At 47.9% G+C, this 22724-nt stretch overlaps 1 protein-coding gene across 1 annotated transcript in view; it reads left to right on the top strand.

The window, feature by feature from the left end:
• Positions 1–1586: 1586 nt before the first annotated feature.
• LOC101075047 (transmembrane protein 132D) overlaps positions 1587–22724 on the top strand; it is a 135554-nt gene continuing 114416 nt past the window's right edge. Inside the window, exon 1 of the mRNA XM_029830175.1 lies at positions 1587–2392. Coding sequence (XP_029686035.1) covers positions 2314–2392 — 79 coding nt within the window. The 5' untranslated portion in view covers positions 1587–2313. The remainder of the gene's footprint in view (positions 2393–22724) is intronic.

The raw sequence follows: 22724 nt of genomic DNA on the forward strand, positions 1-22724 counted from the left end.
GGCAGCGCACTACTGCACCTCTACTGGAGGTGGCGCTGCATTCACCTTTACCACAGTCTCTGAAAAGAAGCAGCAGGAAGAGACCCTGCTAGGGGTTTGAGAAGATCCTTATAATGACCTTCTAATCACATTTTTGCTGTGGCCATCTTGACTGAAGGAGGAAGCTGAAACAGCTCATCGATCAGTGTGGCTGTGACAACACACAAGTCGCAACACACGCAGCAAAACAACAATCTCCATTTATCACTAAACATCTACTGCGAGCTGTATTTGGAAACCTGACAGTCCCTCCTTTATGATGAATGTGTATCTTTCTGTGATTGAATGAATATTTGATGCCTCCAGGTTTTCTCTCCAACAACCTTAGAGAAAAAAGGGAAATATTAGTTTCCTCTCAGATTGTCTTAAGCCGACCACTGGAACTCAACAGTGGAGACATAACAGCTCTATAGAAACCTTTTTAAAAATTTATTTCTACAGATTTGTTTGCTCGTCCTCAAGGACTCGTTGTTTTTTTTTTGGATGTTTTTAAAAAGCCTTTACACACTGCACTCGTGCAAATATTTTTGTTTCTTCCTTGCTGAACTAGTGCTGGTTTAAGTTTTTAAAATCCAGGTGAGCGGGGAGGTAAGAACTGTTGTGCAAAATCAGGAAAGACGAGAATATGGAAGTGGAATACACATGAGGCGGCGGTGGTGACATTGATTTAATCTGTGAGCCAGAGAGGCGTCCTCGTCAATGAGGACCTGAACCTCTTGTCTCTTCTCACATTGCAACACTAGGGGGGGCTGTCGCTTCTTCTTTGGAGTCGGGGGCCGCGGACTGAGCCGCGCTGAGAGAGAGACAGGGACGCGGGGACGCACGTATCTCCATCTCCGGAAATCCTCCCATCCCTCCGCCGGCGGACTGATTTGCAATTCAATAAGTCACAATGTCATCTCTTTAGCTTTTGCACATTTAGCTGACACAGATAACCAGGCGCGGCGCATTAGGAAATGTCGGACTCACAGAAGATCTCGGTGATCTCGTGGCTTTTTCCACCCTTCCGAAAGTGAGAAAGTGAATGACTTTTGTGTTACGAGGCAGCAGGCGTATCCCATTTTCCGTACGCGCGTGGAGAACAGGGGCGCGCGTGCGTTTTGAAGGTATCGATCGCGGGAACAGGTGCTTCGCCTGTGTTTGAATGAATAATGTAGACCGAAGCTGGGTTAACCACGCACAGGCCTCGATCACCTTTGACTGTCTTTCACCACTCGCCCCCTGAGTTTTTAGTGTTTCATTCTTCTCTTCTGTGGTTTGTGCGCGTTCATGTTCTCTTTGAGGTGGTTTTTATTTGTTTTTGGGAGCCTAAATGCCTCAACAGCCCCTTAAGTTTGAAAACCGAGAAAAACGTTTCAGTGCGTGATGGAATCCAAAACGTCTCAATAAATTCCCACACCCATAATTGGCTGCGCGTACCTGCCATTCAAATGGCCAAACCCCGCCCCCTCCCCACCTTCAGTCCCCAAGCCTTCGCAGACCCTCCTCCTCCCCGCTCCGCTCCGCTCCGCCGGCTGGTGGAGGCGTCAGAACTCCTCCTGTTCTCTGCTCTCTGTATCCCGCGGACGATTGTGGAAGCAGCCTCTCGAGTTGAGTCAAGACGAGCAGAGCAAGAGAGTCGGGTGACACGAGCACACGCACGCTGTTCGGGAAAGAAGGAGCTGCTGCTGCCAGGAGAGCGGAATTTAATTCGGGCTTGTTTGATGCGCAAGCCTTAAGTGACAGTTTTTTTCTTCTTCTTGGGTTTTGATGGCTCGAAACGGCGCATCAAGTTGACTTTTAAATTCGCCGGCGCGGCTCCACGTCAACTCCGCAGCCGTGCTTAAACTTTTGAAGAAAGGAAAGTGCGGAGATCAGCGGAGACTCCGACGTCTCTTCCCTGTTTTGACTCTCCAGTTTGGATAAACAGGCCAGAGGAGCGCGCCGGAGGAAAAAGCTCACCATCGGGCGAAAAGAAAGGATCCAACACGCTTCTGGCTCTAAGGAGAAACACCGCGGACTTTTAAGGAGAAGTGGAATTAAAATAAGCCCGCCTGCATCGGAATTGGACCTTTGTTTCTTTAATTCCAGACTCCAAGAGGATTTATAGTTGACTTTAAACCCTCATCTGCGCGCTGTCTCGGGTCAAGATCGCAGTTTGTTCAAAACTCGATTATCAGTGCACCGATGCCTCAGTGATCTGCTTAGAGGTGAAGGAAAACAGCTCAAATCCCGAACGAGCCTCCCTCCACATTTTTGAGAACAGTTCCGGACCTTTTGGTGCCGACTGGAGGGATGGAGACGACGCGGAGGCGAGGCGCGTCTGCGGGCTGGTGCCTGTGGAAGACCGTGTTTCTTCTCTTCGCGTGTAGAGGTAAGACACGCAAATTAGGACTGAAAATGAAAACTTGTTGCGGGTTCGAAACAATGTCGACGTAGTCCAACATTGAAAGGATGCACCGCGCGTTTAAAGCGCTGCATCATCCACAAAGATGCGTTTTTTTGGGACGCGTCAATGCTCCGGGCTGGAAATGCCAGGCTCACACCCACTCCATCCAGGTTGCGTGACATTTGGTGTTTTTATTTTCTTTCTGACCTCTTAATGTGTGTCTGCGCGTGTGAATCCCGCTTTTTCCGTGCGTGAGTGGACGCTTTAAGGAGAAATGTTGTTGGACGTATGCGCACAATTCGAGACCGAGTCAAAGTCACACTTAGTTATTTCATCTAGAACATTGCATTGGTTGATTCCCCCCCCCCAAATTATCAAACTAAAGCAAGTTTAAAATATATATAATATATATCTTTGAGGACGAACACACGCGTTTACGTTATAATCGTTGTGATTTAACGATTATTTTCACGGTTAAAAAAAAAAAATCTCCCGAAGCTCACAGCTGTCTTTTTTGGTGCCAAATGACGATCGATCAGCCCCCGTTCACCTTGACACCTGCTGTATCCGCACATGTGACCGGAATAATAAACCATCGCATTAAATGACGGATGCGTAACCGAAGTTGGTGCTCGGGTCGGTGAAGTGTTGGAGGATGTGGACAGCTGGGGAAGCGCCCGTTCTTCCGAAATCACATCCAGATTTGTTTTTAACAAAAATGGGAGTGAAGGAAAGACTGTCTGACCACTCGTGACCTCTTTTGCGTTTCATGGAATGTCGTATAAAGACGCGCTCCCCCATTTGACTTGAGAGGCTGTGAAAGGAGGCGGTGAAGTGACAGAAAATATCTCCGAGGCAACTACGTCAAAACATGAACGTGAAATCGGGGCTGGTGTATTCGAAATCGAGCGCGGGCACCACAACCACTCATTTCCTTCCGAGGGAAAAGACGGGAGGAAGTTGAACATCTCTCTTTAAAGTTTAAATTCCTCTGCGCCACGGCTCTAGTGCTCCGCGCCAGCGTCGCCCCCATCCGGCGCTGTGTGCGCCTGTTTAATCAGCTTCGCTCACACGCGGCTCACTGAGCTGTGGTCGTGCGCACCGGAACGCGGTGGTCGCCGTCGCCTCTGCCGCTTTGGCGCACGGCGCACCATCAGGAGAGGGCAGGAAAACAGCTGCGCCCGGCGAAACGGCTGAGTAACCAAAAGATGAAGCAAAGCAGAAAACCCTCCCCCGCTGTCTCCGTCCCTCTAACACCACAGTGGTTTAAACATCCTTTTACCGGACATCAGGGAGCTCTGGCTGTCATGCCGAAGCACCCACTTTAGCCCGATAAAGAAAGCAAACCTTGCAAGATTTTTCACCCCTCCCCACCTTTCTGAGCGTGGTCATCTCAGCATTTGCTTGCCCCCTTTTCCCTGGGCGAACACATGTACACCAGCAGGAAATCACCTCCTCACTCCTCAGATTGTCGCCCAGTTTCTGAGGTTGTCACAGCCGAGTCTTGCTAACGTTAAACCCAGGTGTGGCAGAGTGGAGCGCAGAGCCCCTGACAAAGTTCTGTAATGGGCTTTCATCTCGTCTCCAGAGTCAGCCACTCATAATTCCACAAGTGCTGCGACTCTTTCATGGTAATTACAACACACTGTCGTCATCCAGGTTCTCGTTGCTGGTTTGTTCAAAGGCGACGCTTGTGAGGCGGCGAAGGGAAGAAAAGAGGAGAGGAGGGAGAATTTCGAGTGTGTTCACTTGAATGCCTTCTCCACTAAACCTGTGGCAGAACGTGAGGGTTCTGCAGCATTACTCGTAGAATGAGAACATTAATAACTACCGATGTAAAATCTCTGGCCTGCATGCACACACCTGCACATGCACACGCATACACATGCACAAATAACTCGTCCTGTCCTTGTGCACTCTTCTGTTTGTCCTCTGCATATTTCCCTTGCCCCCCCCCCCCCCCCCGACCCCGACTCGCAGCTCCACATGACAATGTGTGTGTGAGTGTGACGGAAACGGTGGTGAACTTAAAACATGTCCTCCTGAATGCAGCACAGTGGGGTAGGCTGCTAAAACAGCGGTGGTGGAAATGGAACGTTTATCTCTCTCTCTCTCTCGGCACACCGTCACATGACTTTTTTTTGTCATGGCGACGGTGAGGGGGCAGAGGCGGAACAGTCACAGAGGCACTGGAGGAATGCTTTTGAACTGTGAGGCAGGGATACGAGGGGCTCTTCAGGTGCTGATTTGAAATCAAGGTTTTTCAGCAGATCTTCCGCTGCGCTGATTCACACGTCCTGGATTATTGAAGCGTGACGGCGAGGTCGCCTCTCTGGGACAACAAAAAAGAAAAAGAAAAACCCTTGGAAAAACGTTTGGCGTTCGTTCAGGAAACGGTTAAAGAAATAGCCAGTCTGAAACCCTAAGATGTTCTAATTTTGTCCAAGGACTGTTGCCGGGAGGCCTCCGAGTGTGATGAGAGCCAGTTAGCTGGGGGGGAAGTCTAATATTCTGATGCCTAAAATAAGGATTTCCTCATGGTGTGACAGCAGCGATGGAGGGAGGAGATATTAGGGCAGAGAACTAAACAAAGACACTCTGGGTTGAAACTTTAATCCAAGAAACCCTGGAAGTTCAGCTATTCTGATCGGCTCTATGTGCAAAGAGTCATCAGTGAGGGAGGTTTGGGGGGGGGTTGTCCAGCAGATGGGGAGCTGGAGAGTGTGATAGAGAGGTGTGCTTTTGTTACTCTGCTATAATTTGTGTGATCACTGGACGGATTATTGATGTTTGCACATTTTTCTCTCCAGTCGTTCTGTGGTGTTTCGAGAATTCGCATGAAAACTTGCACAAATGTTGATATTTGCAGGCTCACTCGATCGCTCCACGTCCGACTCGCCCTCAATTTATCAGGAAATGGAACTAAACTAGGTGGTGCCAGGGGAAACCCCCCCCCCAAAAAACGGTCTGTTGCAGCCACCGTCAATGCAGCATTCCGTTTTTCTGGGGGGGGGGGGGGGGGGGTGGAGTTGCGTCTCCGTGGGGTCATGCATGTTGCAGAAAAACTGGCGATTGGGGCCACCGGGGGGGGGGACTAGGCACACAATCTGTGAAATTGTTCCCTTAATTGAAATAAATGTTTTGTTCGTCTCACTTTTCCACCTATTTTTTTTTGTGCCATCCCAACTGAAGTGTGTAAACGCTGTATCCACACCCGGACACACGGGGAAGCGCACGTCCACTCTGGAGTACACGGAAGATAAGGAAAATAATTGGCTTTCATTGACACAAGGAGAACAACTTTTCTTGTCGTGGCACAGGGGAAGAGGGAGCCTCAGAGATGGAGAGATTGAGGAACGCGACTGGGGGTGGGTCTCCATCCCTTGAGAGCGTATCCATTCTCTGTCCTCTCCTCCTTTATCGCCCGATCTCATCCCTGCAGATGCCGCCCGCTGCAGGCTGTGGACATATTTACACTGGCGACGTGCTCGCACACCCCGGCGCACATTATCTCTCTTCGGCGTACGCATGACAGCAGCATCATTAGGAAGCCACAACATGCAATTACAATTGGGGTCTCACAGTGTGGGCATATTAGAAGCTAGATTACAACTCTAAAAAGAGGAAAAGTGGAATTTTTGCACAAATGCTGATGTGTCGTATCCTTATTTTTTAATTTCTCCGTTTAGTTTCTTGTTGACCGTGAGGCCCAATGCTGAGGTGGGAGGTCGGGGTCAAGGTCAGGCATGTGGATGAAACTCGTATCAAATTAGCTGTGCTTTTTATTTGATGCTCCACCCGAGGAAGGTCTGTAGGTTAGAAGGTGGAGCAGAGCCAGCGCGTGTGTGGATCCCAGCCTGGTTCTCCATTACCGGCCACTCGGTTCAGCTTTGAAGCATTTTGGTCTTTTGTGTAGATGTTTTATCCACCTCTGTTTTGTTTCCTTTCCAAAAAAAGTCATGGGGTTATTTCGAGCGCTGCGGGTGCACGTCTGCCCGCGCTCCTCCGAGCTCTGTGACCACCGTTTAAAGGCCTGTCGAGGGGTTTAAGGGTCTCGCTAATGAGGAAGTCGTTTTCCTTCAGATTAATATGAATGGCCTCCTAATTTGGTGTGTGTCACTTTGTGCAAGTGTGTGAGCCTGAACTGGATCTAAAAGTCATGTTTGTGGGGGTTTAAGGTTGAGCTAATTAGCAATATATTTTCCCTATTTCCTCCTGTGTCAGTTAACAGATTAGCTTGTGTGTGTGTATGTGTGTGTGTGAGAGAGAGAAACTGCTTATCATTGTAACACTGACTCAGGGGAAACTACCAAAGTAGCAACATTAGCTTTCATGTTTTCATTGAACTTTTACTGATTATTTATCAAACTTGCATAAAGGCTTCACTGTTGCGAACGTTTACAGGATTTGTACCTTCCCCTGTGGCATTCTGCCCCATTTGAAGGCCACGGAAGGTCACACGATGCCTGTCCAGGTTGAGTGCTTGTACTTTATATAAAAATTCGGCAGACTGCACCATGATCCCAATCATTGGTTTTAGTAGTGAGTTATTGTTTTGAAACGATGCGCCATCTAGTGGTTGTGAAAGCAACAATAGCAATGATAAAGTCTGGGATGTATCTGCTGTAGATAACAGATGGTTTTATTTCTATACTTCAACACGGTGCAAAATGTGTTATACAGGTAATTACAAGTAACATTTGGACACTTAAGTCTTCAATGACTCAAATATTGGTAGTAGAGACTGTCATTCAAATTGGCCACACCCTTAATTATGTAACAAACGCTCCCGAGTCCCGATTTAATATAAATGAATTATATATACAGAAAACCCACTCCCCGTCGTGCTGCATTTCATCTTTTATCTGGGTCGGGAAGTCCAAACCCCCCCCCCCCCACCACTAGCCACCAGCTCCTGTGATCATTCAAAGGCTCCCCTAATTCAGAAAGGTGATGTAATCCCTCCCGTCTGTCCGGGCTCTGACCCCGGCGTCACGTCCTGGCTGGACACGGACAAAGAGGTTCAGTGCGTTTACACTTGGGCTGACTTCAACTTCCACATCTGCCATTTATTTTTTCCCTTCTGGAGAAGCGTGACTTGAGACTTAGAAGGGCTGATCCTCGCAACAGCCGCTTCACCCTGGGCTAAAGGAGGACCGGGTCATCTGCAGGAGGAGAGGAGATCCACTTTAGCACTTTCTGATGTTGCACTTTATTGCCTGTGCGGTCCCAGCATTGGGCAGTGCTGTCAGACGACCCTGTGCTGACGTGGCCATAAAGACTCGCGCATTCTCTTCAGGCTGCTGCAACAGCCCATATTATCCCAGTATTACTGCAGCCTACCACCAGGGGGAAACCAAATCTGTTTTATTAGCGTTGAGGGAGCGATTTTTTTGCTTTAATTTTACATGCGTTCAATTAAATGCAGCAGAGGTTGACGCTCGCTGTACCGGGGAACAATTTGAAATGTCCCTCTCCCCCCCCCCCCGGATTCCTCTCATTAGTCCATTTCTGATTTAGTATTTGCCCCCCCCCCCCACCATCACATGGGTGATATTTAGCTGCCGACATGCTGCCTGGCTGACTCCTTTGATAGCTCATAGTTTATGTTCTTTCATCACAACACTATTTTTCTGTGACAAACATCTGAGGAGCAATAATAGGAGTTTAATGGGCCAGCACTTAGAAAAATCACAAGGGGAAGAGACAAATTTCTCTGCTCCTTTGCTTTTCTCCTTCTTTGCTTTATGGTTCCTCTTGGCTCGTATCGGCACAATTATTAACTGTAAGTATACGAGCTTTTTGTGTTCCTTTGTAAACTCTTCTTGCTTTTACTGCCGCTCTTCAGTTTTACTTTGTTCCCCAAAGTGTCTTCATTTCTTTCATCTAATCTCAGATTTCCCTGCTGTTTCCCACCTTCCTCTAAAATGCCGTATTCCTCCTCCTCCTGTCAGTCTAAACTTGTCTCGCCTATCTTTTTCACATTTAGTCGACTTTTTTTTCTCCCAGCCGCTGTCTCTCATCAATATTTCCGCACCTGCCATCTTCCTCTCTTCCTTCGTCTGCTTCACTCCATCTCTCCTCCTCTATCTTCCCGCTCTGAGCGGCTCTCAGCCGCTCCTTTGAGAGCGTGTGAGCTGCTCGGCCTAAATGATTTTCTATTACCGCTGCCTGTTAACAGCGCTCCATTTGATCAAGCTAATGAAATTGAAAACTTTCATCTCGGCCAAATTGATTTCAAACCTGAAATCACACGTGGCCCAAAAGAAAAGTAGCCGAAGAAGAATGTGGGAATGCTGCCTGCTGAATAGAAAACAACCTTATTCTTTAAATTCCCCGGTGTTTTCCAACAGCAGAGCTCTGCGTCAGAGCATCTGGGCGTAAACCTGCAGCCAAAGATTAGCTTTGAAAAGTAAGTTGTCATTTTTTGGAATTTCCTGGTCACATGATTTTAGTTATGGCCTCATTTTGATTCTGGACTTGTATCCCTGCTCGTCAGAAGGTGCATGAAGGTGACATAACTATCAATTGTGGAGTCGTTTTGTCACGGTGACCCCCTAAAGTCGTTCCAGGAAATGATGGAAAAGGTTCCTCAGTGTGGTTTGTGTGTTAAGTGCATATCAAAGTTTAGGATTTCCCCCCCCAAATCAGGCTGATGACTTTTTAGCTTCTCATGAATATGCTGCCATGTGTCCATTTAGGTCCAGCAGCTGTTTGGCTGCTCATCCGTAGACTTGGGGCTCCTGCTGAATTTCCTCCTCCTCTGAAAACAGTCTGGGCCTCTTCATACGTCCACTTTTTTTCTCCATTTTAGCCAGAATTTTTAGCTGTAACACAAGTGAAGTTGAGCTTGTGGAAATAGAGATGTTTGCAGCTGCACACTGGCTTAAAAATGGCAGGTGAATCAGCCAGTCAGTCTTTGCCTGCTCCGCCCACAAGAATTCTGGGTAATAAAAATGACCAGGTACATGTTTCAGGGAATGTTTGGGATTGATGGAAAGGGTTTTTGAGCCTGGGAAACTTTAGTAGAAACGCGCTGCCGTGTTTTTTTTCTTTTTCACATCGTGGGTACATTCCTGGAAAAAACACTCAAGGTCTCCTCCCACTTCCTGTAGACGCTGGGGAACAACTGGACAACAGCCTGCTCCTGTGGCAAACTGTTGGAATCTCAGGTGGGATGACGGATCCATAGAACTCTCCAAGACCACACCGCTTTAGAATCAAACAAAGTGATTACGCGTGCACAAATGCTTAAATGGAATAATTCTAGACATGTGACCCGTGTGACTAGTTCATATTGCAGCAATCTTGTTTGGAGGAAATGGCATATTACTTTTCATTTAGACTGTAAATGCATGAAGGAACGCCTCCTCTTGGCATCATGTCTGAGTCGGGCTGAGGAAACACTGGCTTTGAAAATGTGGCTCAAGAAGGCTGCAAACACTTGATGGCATTAGCTGCAGCCTGAAAGAAAGAGAGAGAATTGGAGGAGTTAAGGGGAATGAGAAGCAGAGGGAGACATTAAAAGGCCAGACCAGGCCACAATCTGGATGCTGTGGGGGGAAAACCGGTGAAGAGAGTGGGAGATGAAAAGGGGATGAACAAGAAGTAGTGTGAAATGAGACTTTGGGTGGTGGAGGTCAGAGTGGGAGATTGGGGGGGGGACAGGGTGGTGACAGAAGGGTGGGGGGAGGGGCAAAGAGCAAATTTGAGGTCAAATATTAGAAAAGGAGTTGAGGAAGAAGACCGAACATGATGAACAGATTGAGTGGAAAAACTGTCATTTTGTACAGTAAAAAAGGAGAATTAATTTTGGGAGACAGGAGGTTCTGTTCCGAGCCCCCAGGCAGGAATTCTGCTCTCAACGAGACTGCTGGTGCCTTCGGAGCTGCTGTTTAAACTGCTCCAATCGACTGAGCTGCGGTCACCAGAGGAAGATGTTTTTGGAGGGGGAAGATCTGCGTTCCACTCGGTAATTGAGTTAAAATAGGTTTTAAAAAGAACTCCAAACAAACTGCACTTTATCGGAGTTCTTCATCGGAGCAGCGGACCTGTTCTCCCCCCGTCTAACCTCCAGGAACCTGTTGATGACGTTCGACGCTCGTGCCTCAGAACTGAACGAGCGCGGCGGCAGAACGGTGATTACAGACGGCGAGGCGCTGAAGACCATTCCCGCTGATTGCCTCACAGTCACACGCTTCTTCAGCCTCTGTAGAGGAAGCCGTTCCCATTTCCATTGAAATGGTCTGTTCATTTCTGCCTGCCTGTGCGCCAGATCCGCGTGTCCCCGTCGTAAACGCAGACTGGCGTACAACGTTTACCAAACTCATCCATATTCATTGCTCCACAACAGGATAGGCCTTGTTCCGAGCCCGACGTGTTCCGAGACCAGCACGTCCTCGCGTGATGAGGCTCAGTTGGGCGCCGCCGTTTGCTCCAGTTAACTGACATTTTAGATCCTGGAGGCCCCTGTAGGTTGTCCCAATGCCAGTGTTGACATATAAATAGCGCGTGCATATGGATGATAGAAAAGGGATCCAATGTGCAATTCCAAGCTGGAGAGTTCAAAACAGACGCAACATACATTCGGTGTCATTATTTAAAGGCCCGGGCTCCCAGTAAAAACCCAACTCTGGTCCTTGGCTTCTCTGCCATTGTGCTTACTGGGACCCAGTTCTGCCTCTTAAGCTGCGCCAGCGAACGCTTTACGTCAGCCGGGTGTTTAGTGTGTACGTTTGTGTCTGGGCGCTGCTGTCAGGAAGGAAGTAAACCCTCACAGAGCTGTGCATTGAGCAGCTCTTTGTCCCACGAGCACTGAGTCATCTCGTGCGCAGCGTTCATGCGCGTCCTCTTGCTGAGCGCTTCCTTCCTTTCAGGACTTTCTGGCTCTGCTATTTGTTAAAGAGCGAGGAAGCGATTAGCTGCCTGTTAACAAACCTCTTAACGAACCCCAGTAATGAACCCCGGGGGCAGCTCTGGGACGGCCTCAGCGCAGCACTGTAATTAGACCGGCGAATAAGAGCTCGTTATGCAAAGGAGTTAAAGTTAATCTGCATATCTTTACCTGAAACATCACATTACAATGACAAATGTTTACCCAAAGGCGACGAGAAGGAGAAGAGCAGAGGGGGATGAAAAAGGGGAGGAAAGATGCGTGGATCCAGCTTTAGTGCTGTATGGAACGGGCACACTCAGCACTTTTTGATATTCCTGATTACATTTTAGGACCAACAAAATCAGCTTGAACAGCCACCCATCCCAAGTTTAAACTACGGTGGTTTGCTTTTCAGTGACGCCACGGAAACGACTGCAGGACGAGAGCAACAAAGCTGCTCATCTGACCTTCGGGACTTGTGGAAACAAGTTAGCAGAGAAGCAGCACAGTCTCGCTAGTTACACGTGACCTAAACTAACGAGTTATTGAAGTCGGCAAGAGCAGCGTAGCCTAGTTTACTGAACACGTGGAGATGCACCGTCTCTGGAATGTATCTATCCAAACTCATATGGAACAAAACGTTGGCTTCTTTTTGGGTCTGTAGACTAAACTCCGTTCGGTCCTGTCCACAAGTGACGTACGGTGTGCTGCGAAGCACAAAAAGGCTTGTCGTGATTGGTTCTTGGTTGAAGTGTGTATCCTCGGGGCACCGGTCTCCAGGGTTGATGGGTTTGACCTCTGCCTGGCTGTAGGGTTCCTGGCGGATCAGGGCCCATCACTGAGACTTGTCTGGCTGATACAGATGCTCTATATTGTGAGTGGGCTCCTCGAAACCTTCCTAATGCTGGATGTCTGAGCGAGTGTGCGTCTCCTGGGAGCTGTATCATTTTTTTAAGCTGTTGTCTTAAGTCTCTCTATTCAGGAAGGTCAAAGAATAAATCCCCTTTTCTTATAGAGTGAGAGCACGAGGTGTGTGTGTGTGTGTGTGTGTGTGTGTGTGTGTGTGTGTGTGTGTGTGTGTGTGTGTGTGAGGCTCATTAATGCAGCAGTTCAGAGGTGATTATTTATTATCGTTTTCCTCAGCCTGCTGAGTTGCGGGACAGTCGGCACACGCTCACACACTCTCACTTTCACTCTGGTCCTGGCTGTATCCCCCCCCCCCCCCACCCCTGACTTTGTCCCTATGACCTTGGGCAAGTGTTGCCAGTGGCTGCTGCTGCTGCGATTTCTGTGCAGGGGGTTGGAGGGCGGATGGAGAAAGTCTTGGCCGGGGATCACACGACTCCCATCCCTCCATCCATCCGTTCATCCTGCTGATGGATGAGAGAAAAGAAAGTTTTTTTCCCCCTCTGCCTTGACAGATGGCTGCTGGAGTTTGCAGGAAGTGATGAGGAGTTCATTTGTTATGCTCTGCTCCGGATTCCAGCTCCGGTTTCCAAGAACGCCGTTTAAAAATGTTTCATTTTCAACCTCGTGAGGACATTAACTTTGTCCGTGCTCTAATACATTTGAATAACTAACTGATATGAGCGAACTGGGCAGTTAGTTCACAGTCAAGGCCAAATATGGCGGCGAATAATAGCTATATGTCAGGTTTAACAGATACGCTGTCTGTACGTCTGGCGGTATCAGTCCACCGTCGCAACCTTTCAGCCAACACAGCTGCTGGCTGCCATTTTGAGGAACAGCTGACATTTGCCTTCTCTCTCCATCAGATACATTACTGGGCACAGGCCTCTGACATTTCTGACTGGGTGTGTGTGTGTGTGTGTGTGCGTGTGTGCGCGCAGTGATGAGTTACTTGGGTATGCCCCCCTGACATTTTATTGGATGCTAATAGTATTCATCGCCATGGCAGCTGGCGGAGAGGCGGGCATCCCTGTCCATGTGTAAATGGCGGCTGTCAGTCACCTGTAGGCGCGTGCAATTCCCGAGATAGCGCGAGTTGGAGGGTGTTTGTGGACGAGCTGGCATGTTTGCTCTTTGCCGGCGAGCGCGCGTGTGTGTCGGTGTTTGTGCTGGCAGGCAGTGGCCCTCTGTCCTCCCATGCGTGTGTGTCTGGAGGGCAGGGAGATAAAGGTGTCTGCTCTTCTCTGATAAGGACTCCCACCTCCACCTCTCTATCACTCCACTGTTCTACCGCTCTCCTCTCCATCATTGTGACCAGCGTCACCTGTAGTGAAACCGTCTCTCCCTTTCTCCGTCTTCTGTACCTCTTTCTGACACTCATGTTTGTATCTGTTTATTTTGTGAATTCCAGTATGACGGGAAGATACATTTTCTGCCTCCAGGCACATTCCCACCGATGTAGCTGGTAAAAAAACTGTTCAGTGCTGGAGAGTAAAGTGTTATGGGTAACTGTAATTTCATCATTATCTCACCGTTGCTATGATTGCAGGCGCGCAATAGCAGCTAGCGCGTTTGCTTTGAAGCTCGAGACGAAGGCGCTCAAATTAGCTTGTCATTTTATTTCATTTTTAGGGAAGAAAAATAATGGGAACCTCATCATCTAATGTGAAGGTAAAAGTATCGTTTCCATTGAAATAAATGATCTCATTCCACCTGAAACCAAAGCAAGAAGCGGTCAGCACTGACGGAGCGTGTGGTTGAAGTTCTGTTCCCACAACCAACTCCAATATTCAGACCGCAAATTGGGAAATTGTTGACCGAAAGCCGAGGTAATAAAAATTACAAAAATAAAAGTTGCCGAATGTCACAGAAGGGGGCACCAGCGACATTCTCCCCTGCCCACATTTATGAATTTTATGTGCTGTGGCTGTAAGAATTAATAAGCAATATAACATTTACACGGAGCAGTAAAGTAATATTATTATACTGTAAACAAAGTAAAGTTTGCTTTGTCTTTATTACAATTTCTTTTTGATCTGGGAGATCAGCTTTTGTTTAAGAAAAAAAAAAGGGTGGGGGGGGGGTTCATTTAGCTCAGATGGAGGCGAGTAGATATAAACCAAGGTCCATTTTGCAGCACCGGCCTTCTTTCCTGCCCTTTTATCCCATTGATGATGGTATATCTCAGCTCCATATAGACAGAGCGGTGAGGGATTAGCCTGTCAGTACAGCTCAGCAGGAAGCTGCAGCCTCTGGTGCTGCGCTCTGATCCGACTCTTTTTACAACCTCCTCACTCTTTCTTAGGGCCTCGCTTTAAAGAAGGAATGCAAACAGACGCTGAAGGCGATAAAAATACACGTTTGTTCTGGGCTGGGCATCGCGTCAGGTGTGCAGTATTCACATGGCCAGTTCAAAAGTCTGATTGTGGTCTTAAAGGGTAGTGTGTGTGTGTGTGTGTGTGTGTGTGTGTGTGTGTGTGTTCAGTTATGACCCAACGCGCCATCTTCCAGCTCAGAACGCTCTATCCTTGTTCACCCTCTGACTGTGCTTCTCTGTTTCACATCTGTTCATCCTCCCTTCAGCACTGGGGGAGAAAAGGAGAAGAGGGGACAAGGGGACCCCCCCCCCCCCCCCCCACACACACACACACACACACACGCACACACACACACCATCACCACCTCCCACGATGCCTTTTCTCTGTCTCCTGTCCTACGCACAGTTTGATCTCTCTTTTTTCGGTCTTTCTTTTCTGTTTTAAGTTTTATTCCTTATCGCTTAAATGGGCCATTCCTCACACACAATGAGAGTTTTCTATCTGGAACTCCTGTTTTTCTTTCTGTCTTATCTCAAGCACTTTCTCTATTTCTTTTTCCATTTCCCAGCAGGCTGTTTAAGAGCCGTTTGCCATTTGATGTTCCTATGAGAGGCAATTAAATCCTACAATGAAGTGTGTGTGTGTGCGTGTGTGTGTGTGCATGTGTGTGTGTGTGTGTGTGTGTGTGTGTTCCCTCTCAGCCAATTTTAAAGAGACTGGCATCATGAACTCAAGACTCCATCCATCCATCATGTGGCTGGATCTTCTGGAGTCCATCCCAGTAGTCACTGGGTTTTTAGAGTCCTGTCAGGGTTTTAGACTGTGGGAGTCAGTCAGTCAGTCAGTCAGTCAATCTTTATTTATATACTATTTGTTACAATCAGAATTGTTTCTAGGTGCTTTCCAGAATCCCAGGGCCTGACCCCCAACAAGCAACAGTGGCAGGAAAAACTCCTCTTTAACAGGAAGAAACCTTGAGCAGGACCAGGCTCATGTAGGGGGACCCTCCTGCTGATGGGGGGGCTGGGGAGAGGAGAGGGGGGAGGACAGGTGGAGATCATGCAAGTACATTAATTGTAACAAGCTGCTGGTATAAGAGTTGAGTGGGCCAGTGGGGTCAGAGGTCAGCAGGTCAGCATACAGCTACGCCTATAGATGGAGAGGAGAGTGGAGGAAGCTGTGAATGGGTGACGGAGGCCTGTCAGGTGATCATGTTTCTGGACCCCAGCAGCCTCGGCCTGTAGCAGCATGACTGTAAGATGTTAACCTAATAATTAGACAACCCCCTAAATATGATCATTAGTCTGACTAGAATAATAGCTGCAACTACAGAATTACTGTTCTATAAGCATCTTCAATCTTTAGAGATAGAGTCAGACTCCCATACCTGGATCTTAACCCTCCCACTTAAACCCTGAGCCGGGATTGAACCCAGAACCATTTCGCTACACTAAACGCAACACTGTCTGTTCTCCAGGGACGTCGGTTGTGTTCATAAACAGTGAAACCAACAGAATAATAAAACTAAATTTTAAGCTTCTTAGTGTGAGATTTAAGGCCAGACTTCCTCCTGCTGTGGAACAGGAATTCGATTCGGGCCCACTTCCAGCGGCAGCAGTCAACCATGAACATTTCATTCCACAAATGCATCACCTACTCAGGAAAGGCCTCTGATCATGGCGGCTATTCAGACCAGCCGAGGTCAAACACTGTACTTTCCCCTCCTGAGTCTTTCCTCCTTCCATCCATCCTTCTGTGTCTCTCTTCTGCTTTATCTCATCTGCTCGTCTCCCCCGCGTTTACCCCATTTTTCTATCCCCACTTCAGCCACTCCCCTCGCAGCTGCTTCGCCTCATCCATCACCTTTCGCCTTTTTTCTTTCGTTCCACATGTGTATTTTCGAGAGCCGGAGAGCGAGAGGAAGATGGATTGAGACGCTGGGCTCGGTATTGGTTGTCTTTTGTGTTTTTAATCTGCTTGATCAGCGTTTGGTGTTGGGAGGAAGGGCGAGGAGGAGATGCGAAGACAATGCGATAAAGTGCGGATTACCTCGCTAGGCTGCCTGTCAAATCTGGTTCACTTCTGCATTATTAACTACAACATGACACGAGTTAAACACGAGTTAACAAGCTAGTAAATTAACGTTTAGTACCCCGCTGTCTCATGCTTTATTTATCCCGCGATGGTTGAATGAGCATTTTCAGCGGAGCTGCACTTCACATTTATCCAATTACACGTGTTCACACCTGGGAGCTGCCCCGTTCAACCGCAGAGTGTAACTGTTCACCGCAGAGCTGCTCTGCTGGGCTAATTGCTCTGCTGAAGAATTCATCCCTGCGCTCATTGTGTTTCATTTACATTTGTGCTTATTAGTACACTTCACATTTTAAAAAAAGACTAGTTGTTTAACTCCTATAGAAAATCCCCATTGTCTTCCTATGTGAGTATATTTGTGGGTTTGCTAGCTTCCTCAAGGGTACCTCAGCAGTGCTCTGGTGCTGCCTGCCAGAACACCTTCCAGGTTTTGTCTGCACTGGGGCTCAACCCGAGAACCCCCCAGGTATCAGCCCAGTCCCCAACAGACTGAGCTAACACCGCCTTTCATCAGCCCTTATGGAGCAGGTTAGACTAGACGAAGAATTACTTCACATAACCAAGCTGTTGCAATGCCTCATGCCCACATTTTAATTAGCACCATGCTAATGGTGCATGTTGAGCTGCTTTTCAACAACTACCAAACCAATGTCGGCAGTCTTGTCTCAGTCATGGTAGAAGGCCCGTTTCTGGTTATGGGCTATGCTCCTCTACAGGCTATTTCTCTCTAAGTGCAAACACTAGTTTACTGCTGAAACACTAGTTTACTGCTATATAAACAGATTTATGGTTATCTGCATTAAAAATGGCAATTCTTAATTTAGAACATTGAATAAGACATTTTCCTTCTTAATGTTCACATTATGCCAGAGGACAAGTGAGGCATCAACATTTTATAGTAGTTAAAGGGTGACTGAACCACAGCTCAGTGGCTTAATGGCTATTTTCTTATTTCTCCATATAGCCTCAGAGTGCAGAGGCATATTGTTTGAGACTTTTATTGATTGAGATTTATTGTTGAAACATTATATTCTCTTCAGTTTGATGTATAGGGGCAAAAAAGAAGAACCTGGAAAATATCAGCTGCAATTTGTCAAACTCGGTCCGAACAGGCTTCAAATCAATAAAAACTGAAAAAAGTGAGAGAAAAAGTGAGGGAGAATCAGCCAGTCTGGAAAATCTACAGGACTGGCTTGAAAGGAGTGTTAAACATGCCGAGGACCAAAAGGGAGACAGGGAGGAGAGACAAACAACTGAGACTGCAGTTTATTGATTGAAAGTTCCTGTATTTGTCCACGATGTTTGAGGATTAAAATACCTTTGAATGTATTCAATTCAATCTTTATTTATATGGCACTTTTCATACACTGGGTAGCACACAGTGCCTCACAAAGGATACAAACAACAAAGAGAATCAAGAAAAAGGACACACACAGATACACACACACACATGCATACACACACTCAAACACACACACCCACACACACAAACAAGCTGAGTCATGGCTGGGCACCGAGACCTGATGCGAAGGAGACGCCACCTTTGGAGGCCCACCAAGGCACAGAGCCCCCTAACCACCCAGGCCAGCGTCGACCACCGGACAGCACCCCCAGCGGTAGACCGGAAACATCTCCCAGCCTGGCAGGCCCCCATGGTTATGTTATGTACCAGAAAAGAGGGATATAGAGCTTAATGTACTGACAGCTCCACAATCTATGGAAGGCTGAGACTGTAAAGCAGGAAAGGACGGACAATGATGGGAGGAAATGGAAACTTGGCTTGTATACACGTGTTTGCAGTACAGTATTCTAATCTTTAGGTCCCGGAAACAGCACCATGGACAGCTCCTGTCCAACCTTGCAGATCCCGGAAACAGCACCATGGACAGCTCCTGTCCAACCTTGCAGATCCCAGAAACAGCATCATGGACAGCTCCTGTCCAACCTTGCAGAACCCGGAAACAGCACCATGGACAGCTCCTGTCCAACCTTGCAGATCCCCCGAACCAGCACCATGGACAGCTCCTGTCCAACCGTGCAGATCCCCCGAACCAGCACCATGGACAGCTCCTGTCCAACCGTGCAGATCGTTCCAGCACCATAGACAGCTCCTGTCCAACCTTGCAGATCGTTCCAGCACCATAGACAGCTCCTGTCCCACCTTGCATATCCCGGAAACAACACCATGGACAGCTCCTGTCCAACCTTGCATATCCCGGAAACAGCACCATGGACAGCTCCTGTCCAACCTTGCAGATCCCGGAAACAGCACCATGGACAGCTCCTGTCCAACCTTGCATATCCCGGAAACAGCACCATGGACAGCTCCTGTCCAACCTTGCAGATCCCGGAACCAGCACCATGGACAGCTCCTGCTCCTCTGATCCCAGTAGAACACATGGGTTATGGAACAACTCACTCCAGGAAAAGTAGGACCATTGCCTTTGCTGCCTTCCATGGCATCATCACAGTCCGGCTGTCCTACTGCAACACTGATTTCCGTCACATTACAATCAGCAAAGGAACGCATTGCCCCGTGCCCTTGTGCATTTCCAGTTGAGAGGCTCATGTTCCAAAAGTGACAGATTGCAGTTGATGACAGAACAAAAACTGAACTTGCCCATCCTGCACTGAAGTAAACACAACCCAGATCTGGGAGCTGACTTAACCACCGTGGTGGTAATAACAAGAGTTTTGATGGCATGATGTAATCCTCCATCTGCTCTGTGAAACCAAATGCCAGAGCATGACGGAGAGGGAAAGGGTGAGTAAAGGTAAAGAGAAACAGAGCTAACTGAGCTAACTACTGGAGGAAAGACTGAAGGTGATGAGGGGGAGAGTAGAAGGAGTAAAGTTAAAAAAGCTCCCATATTCAGGTCTGTAAGCTTAGATAGAAAAACAGTGGTCATTTTAGCTTTGCATTAATCATTTAACTTGTGCTAAAAAGCAGCAGATGTTTGTTTATTGTAAAAATAATAATAATAAAAAAAAAACCTAGGTGTTTTGGCCTTAAAGATCTGAGTGTTCAGGAGGAAGCTGCTTAGACGGGCAGCTGAAGAGAGAGGGGGGAAGCAGAATGGTATGAAATGAGGATCAGATTAGAGATAAAGAAAAAAATGGCAGCGATATTATTCTGGGTGAAAGTGAGGGCACCTTTTTTTTACTTTCTTCACTTTGTTTGCTCTCTTGGCAGAAGAGCCTCTCAGATTGCTCCAGTTTAGCACCATCGCTTCGGACTCTTTTTCTGTCTTAATGGAGGATCATCTAGCAGAATGTTGTGCTTGAAAGTTCTGACCAGATAAGACGTTTTTCACACCCGATGTCTTGTTTCTGCGTAAACTAAAGCTCGGTCAAAGAGGGATTTCACCTGTTTTTATTCACATTTGGGCTCCTTTTGAGTCCAGGCTCATTTGGATATGAAGTTCATATGTGTGGAAAAGAAGCACTGCTGAAATTGGTTCTGCTCACGTGCTGCGACATGGAAAACATGATCTTAGCATCAGAGAAACGACTCAAAATGAGGCTCAAATCAGGTGAGACCCTGCCTGTGTGCAGCTCTGCCGTGCACTTATTTAACATCTTTATTAGTTGCACATCACAACATTTGCTGCACAACACTAAATTAACGGTGAAGTGATCATGGAGGTAAGACTAGGTGAACCCCCCCCCCCCCCCCCCCTGCCCCCCCCAGCCTCAGGTGCACCAGATGGGAGACCACTTTATGCCCCGAGCTGCTGCGTCACCACTTATTTTATGCTGGATTGGAGACATTTTCTTTGTGGTATTACTTCAGTGAGTTGTGTGTGTGTGTGTGTATGTGTGTGTGCACTTGCTCCTCCAGCGATTAAAACACTCTGTACTCTCATGGGGGGGGGGGCGTGCACGTGTGTGCGCGTAGGGGTCACTGGACGTGATGCTGAGAGAACAGCTGTCAAGGGAGTGGCGTGAGTGATGATGGCCGTGCATCCTCTGTGTGTGTGTGTGTGTGTGGGTGAGTGTTGGAAAAGAGTGTCTGCTCATAACTCCGTGTCTGTCTGTCTGAGACGCTGGGTGCTCCCGGACATGTGGGCACCGTGCATGTGGGTTTCACGCCTCCAGTCTGACAGTCTGTCAGAGAAGCTCTCTAATTGTGGTTAAAAGATGGCGGCTCAGAACCGGGATGAGTGATCGTTCAGAGAGTACGCAAATATGTGATGGGTAAGAGAGGATGAGAAAATAACAACACGTGAATGAGAAGAGGAGGAGGACGAGCGCACGAACGACGAGAAGAGCCATGTGTCGAAGGCCCTCGTGGTGCGCAGGCGCCACACTTTAGAGATGTGAAACCAAATACACAAATGATATGAAAACAATGTGTGCTGGGAGCTCAGCGTGGAAGGAAAACAAGGAGATGAGAGCGCAATGAGGAGGAGAGACGTGGGGGGGGGGGGGTGAAATGGTTGGAGGAGGGAAAACAAGAAATAAAGGAAGCAGAATGAGAGAATTTGCATTAATGCGCGCTGGCGGCTCACAGAGGAAAATGGCTGTTTCCATCCCTTTCTTTCGCTCTTTTCTCCCGGCTTTTTCCGTCTGGCTGATTTGTTCCCAGAGTCCTCCTCAGCTCGCCGTTTGTGTGCTGTCGTGCGTTCAGGGCGGCTGTGTGTTTCTGTCCCCGTCTTGGGGTTTTTAATAGTTTTTAAGCGTGCGCACCGAATACTGATGCTCGGACGGAGCCGCGTCGTAACCGAGGGGGATTTTTTGGGAGTCTCACACGCGGGAAAGTGAGCACCCCGCTCCCTAACGGTCCCTGAGCCCCTGCTAATGCTAACAGGAAAACACCAGTGTTGGGCTGATCGCTCCTGCGTGGGCCGAGACCGAAGGATTTTTCTGAGGGCAGTGACGGGAGACGATTACGGGAGGGTTCATTTTCCACAGTCCAGTCCAGACTGTGTGGAATTCCACAGGCCCGTCTGCCATGCGGGCACTTGGTTCCTACTTTTGGGGTAGTTCTGCCTCTGGAATTGATGTCAAACAGTGACCCAAGACCCCAAATGAAGAGCAGCTCAGATTCTTGTCCCTTAAAGACCTGTCCAGGTTCTGCTGCGGCAGTAATCCCTCCTCTGCCAGATTCTTTGCTCCTCTGATGTTTCTTTCATATTTCAGACTCCAGGGGGCTCTTAAACTATGCCGCTTAACTGCCCCGCGGTCCATGTGGGCAACGCTCCCTCTGGCTAATTCTGAGCGGGAGCATCAGTGTAAAATACAGGACTAAAGGTTAGACCCCTTGGGAATCGTCCACCACAACAGCAGATTTGTCAAAGTCAAACAGGCTGCTGTCAAATAGAGAGAGATTTTCCTGACTGGATTTGATTTACAAGGGTTTGAAGGACTTGGACATGAATTCAGCGACGCGCTGCAGCTTTGAACTACTCCCAAATACCTTTTAATTATGCAGTAAAAAAGACAATTACACCAGGAATACGTTGTGTTTGTCTTCTGGCAACGAACATAAAAAGCTCTCAGAAGGAACTTTATGATGATTGAGCAAAGACTTGAGAGGAAATTTCTCATTGTGTGACCCACGGAGAGCCTTACAGCTGCCAGGGGATTTAACCAGCGACAGCAAGATCACTGCTCCGAATTAAAACGACACGATCAAATTCGCACCGAAAAAACAGTAAATAAAGAGAATTGGCAAGAAGGGGGGGTGATGGCAGTCAGAGGAAACTTCCCCGGGATTCAATCAGAGTGGGAGAGTTAATTTTACTTTTATAAAGGGTTTTTTTTTTGTGTGTGTGTGTGTGTGTTCTTGCATAGGTGGCTCACTAACCAAGTGAGGACATTTTTGGGAAGGGAAGACATTTGGTCTGGTCCTCACAACTTCAAAGGACTGTGTGAGGGTGCAGTGTGCCTATGAAAGTCCTTAGAAAGATAGGTGTGTGTGTGTGTGTGTGTGTGTGTGTGTGTGTGTGTGTGTGTGTGTGCATCCAGAGTTTGACTTAATTCCAGGAGCCTGGCTGGACATGCCTAGAGCCTGTTGTACTTTGCCACCAGAGGAGTTTCACTAATCCTCTGACAAAGTGTGTGTGTGTTTGTGTGTGTTTGTGTGTGTGTGTGTGTGAGACAGGCAGCACCATAGGGC

Source organism: Takifugu rubripes, chromosome 21 (assembly GCF_901000725.2).
Source record: "Takifugu rubripes chromosome 21, fTakRub1.2, whole genome shotgun sequence".
Taxonomy (NCBI): Eukaryota; Metazoa; Chordata; class Actinopteri; order Tetraodontiformes; family Tetraodontidae; genus Takifugu; species Takifugu rubripes.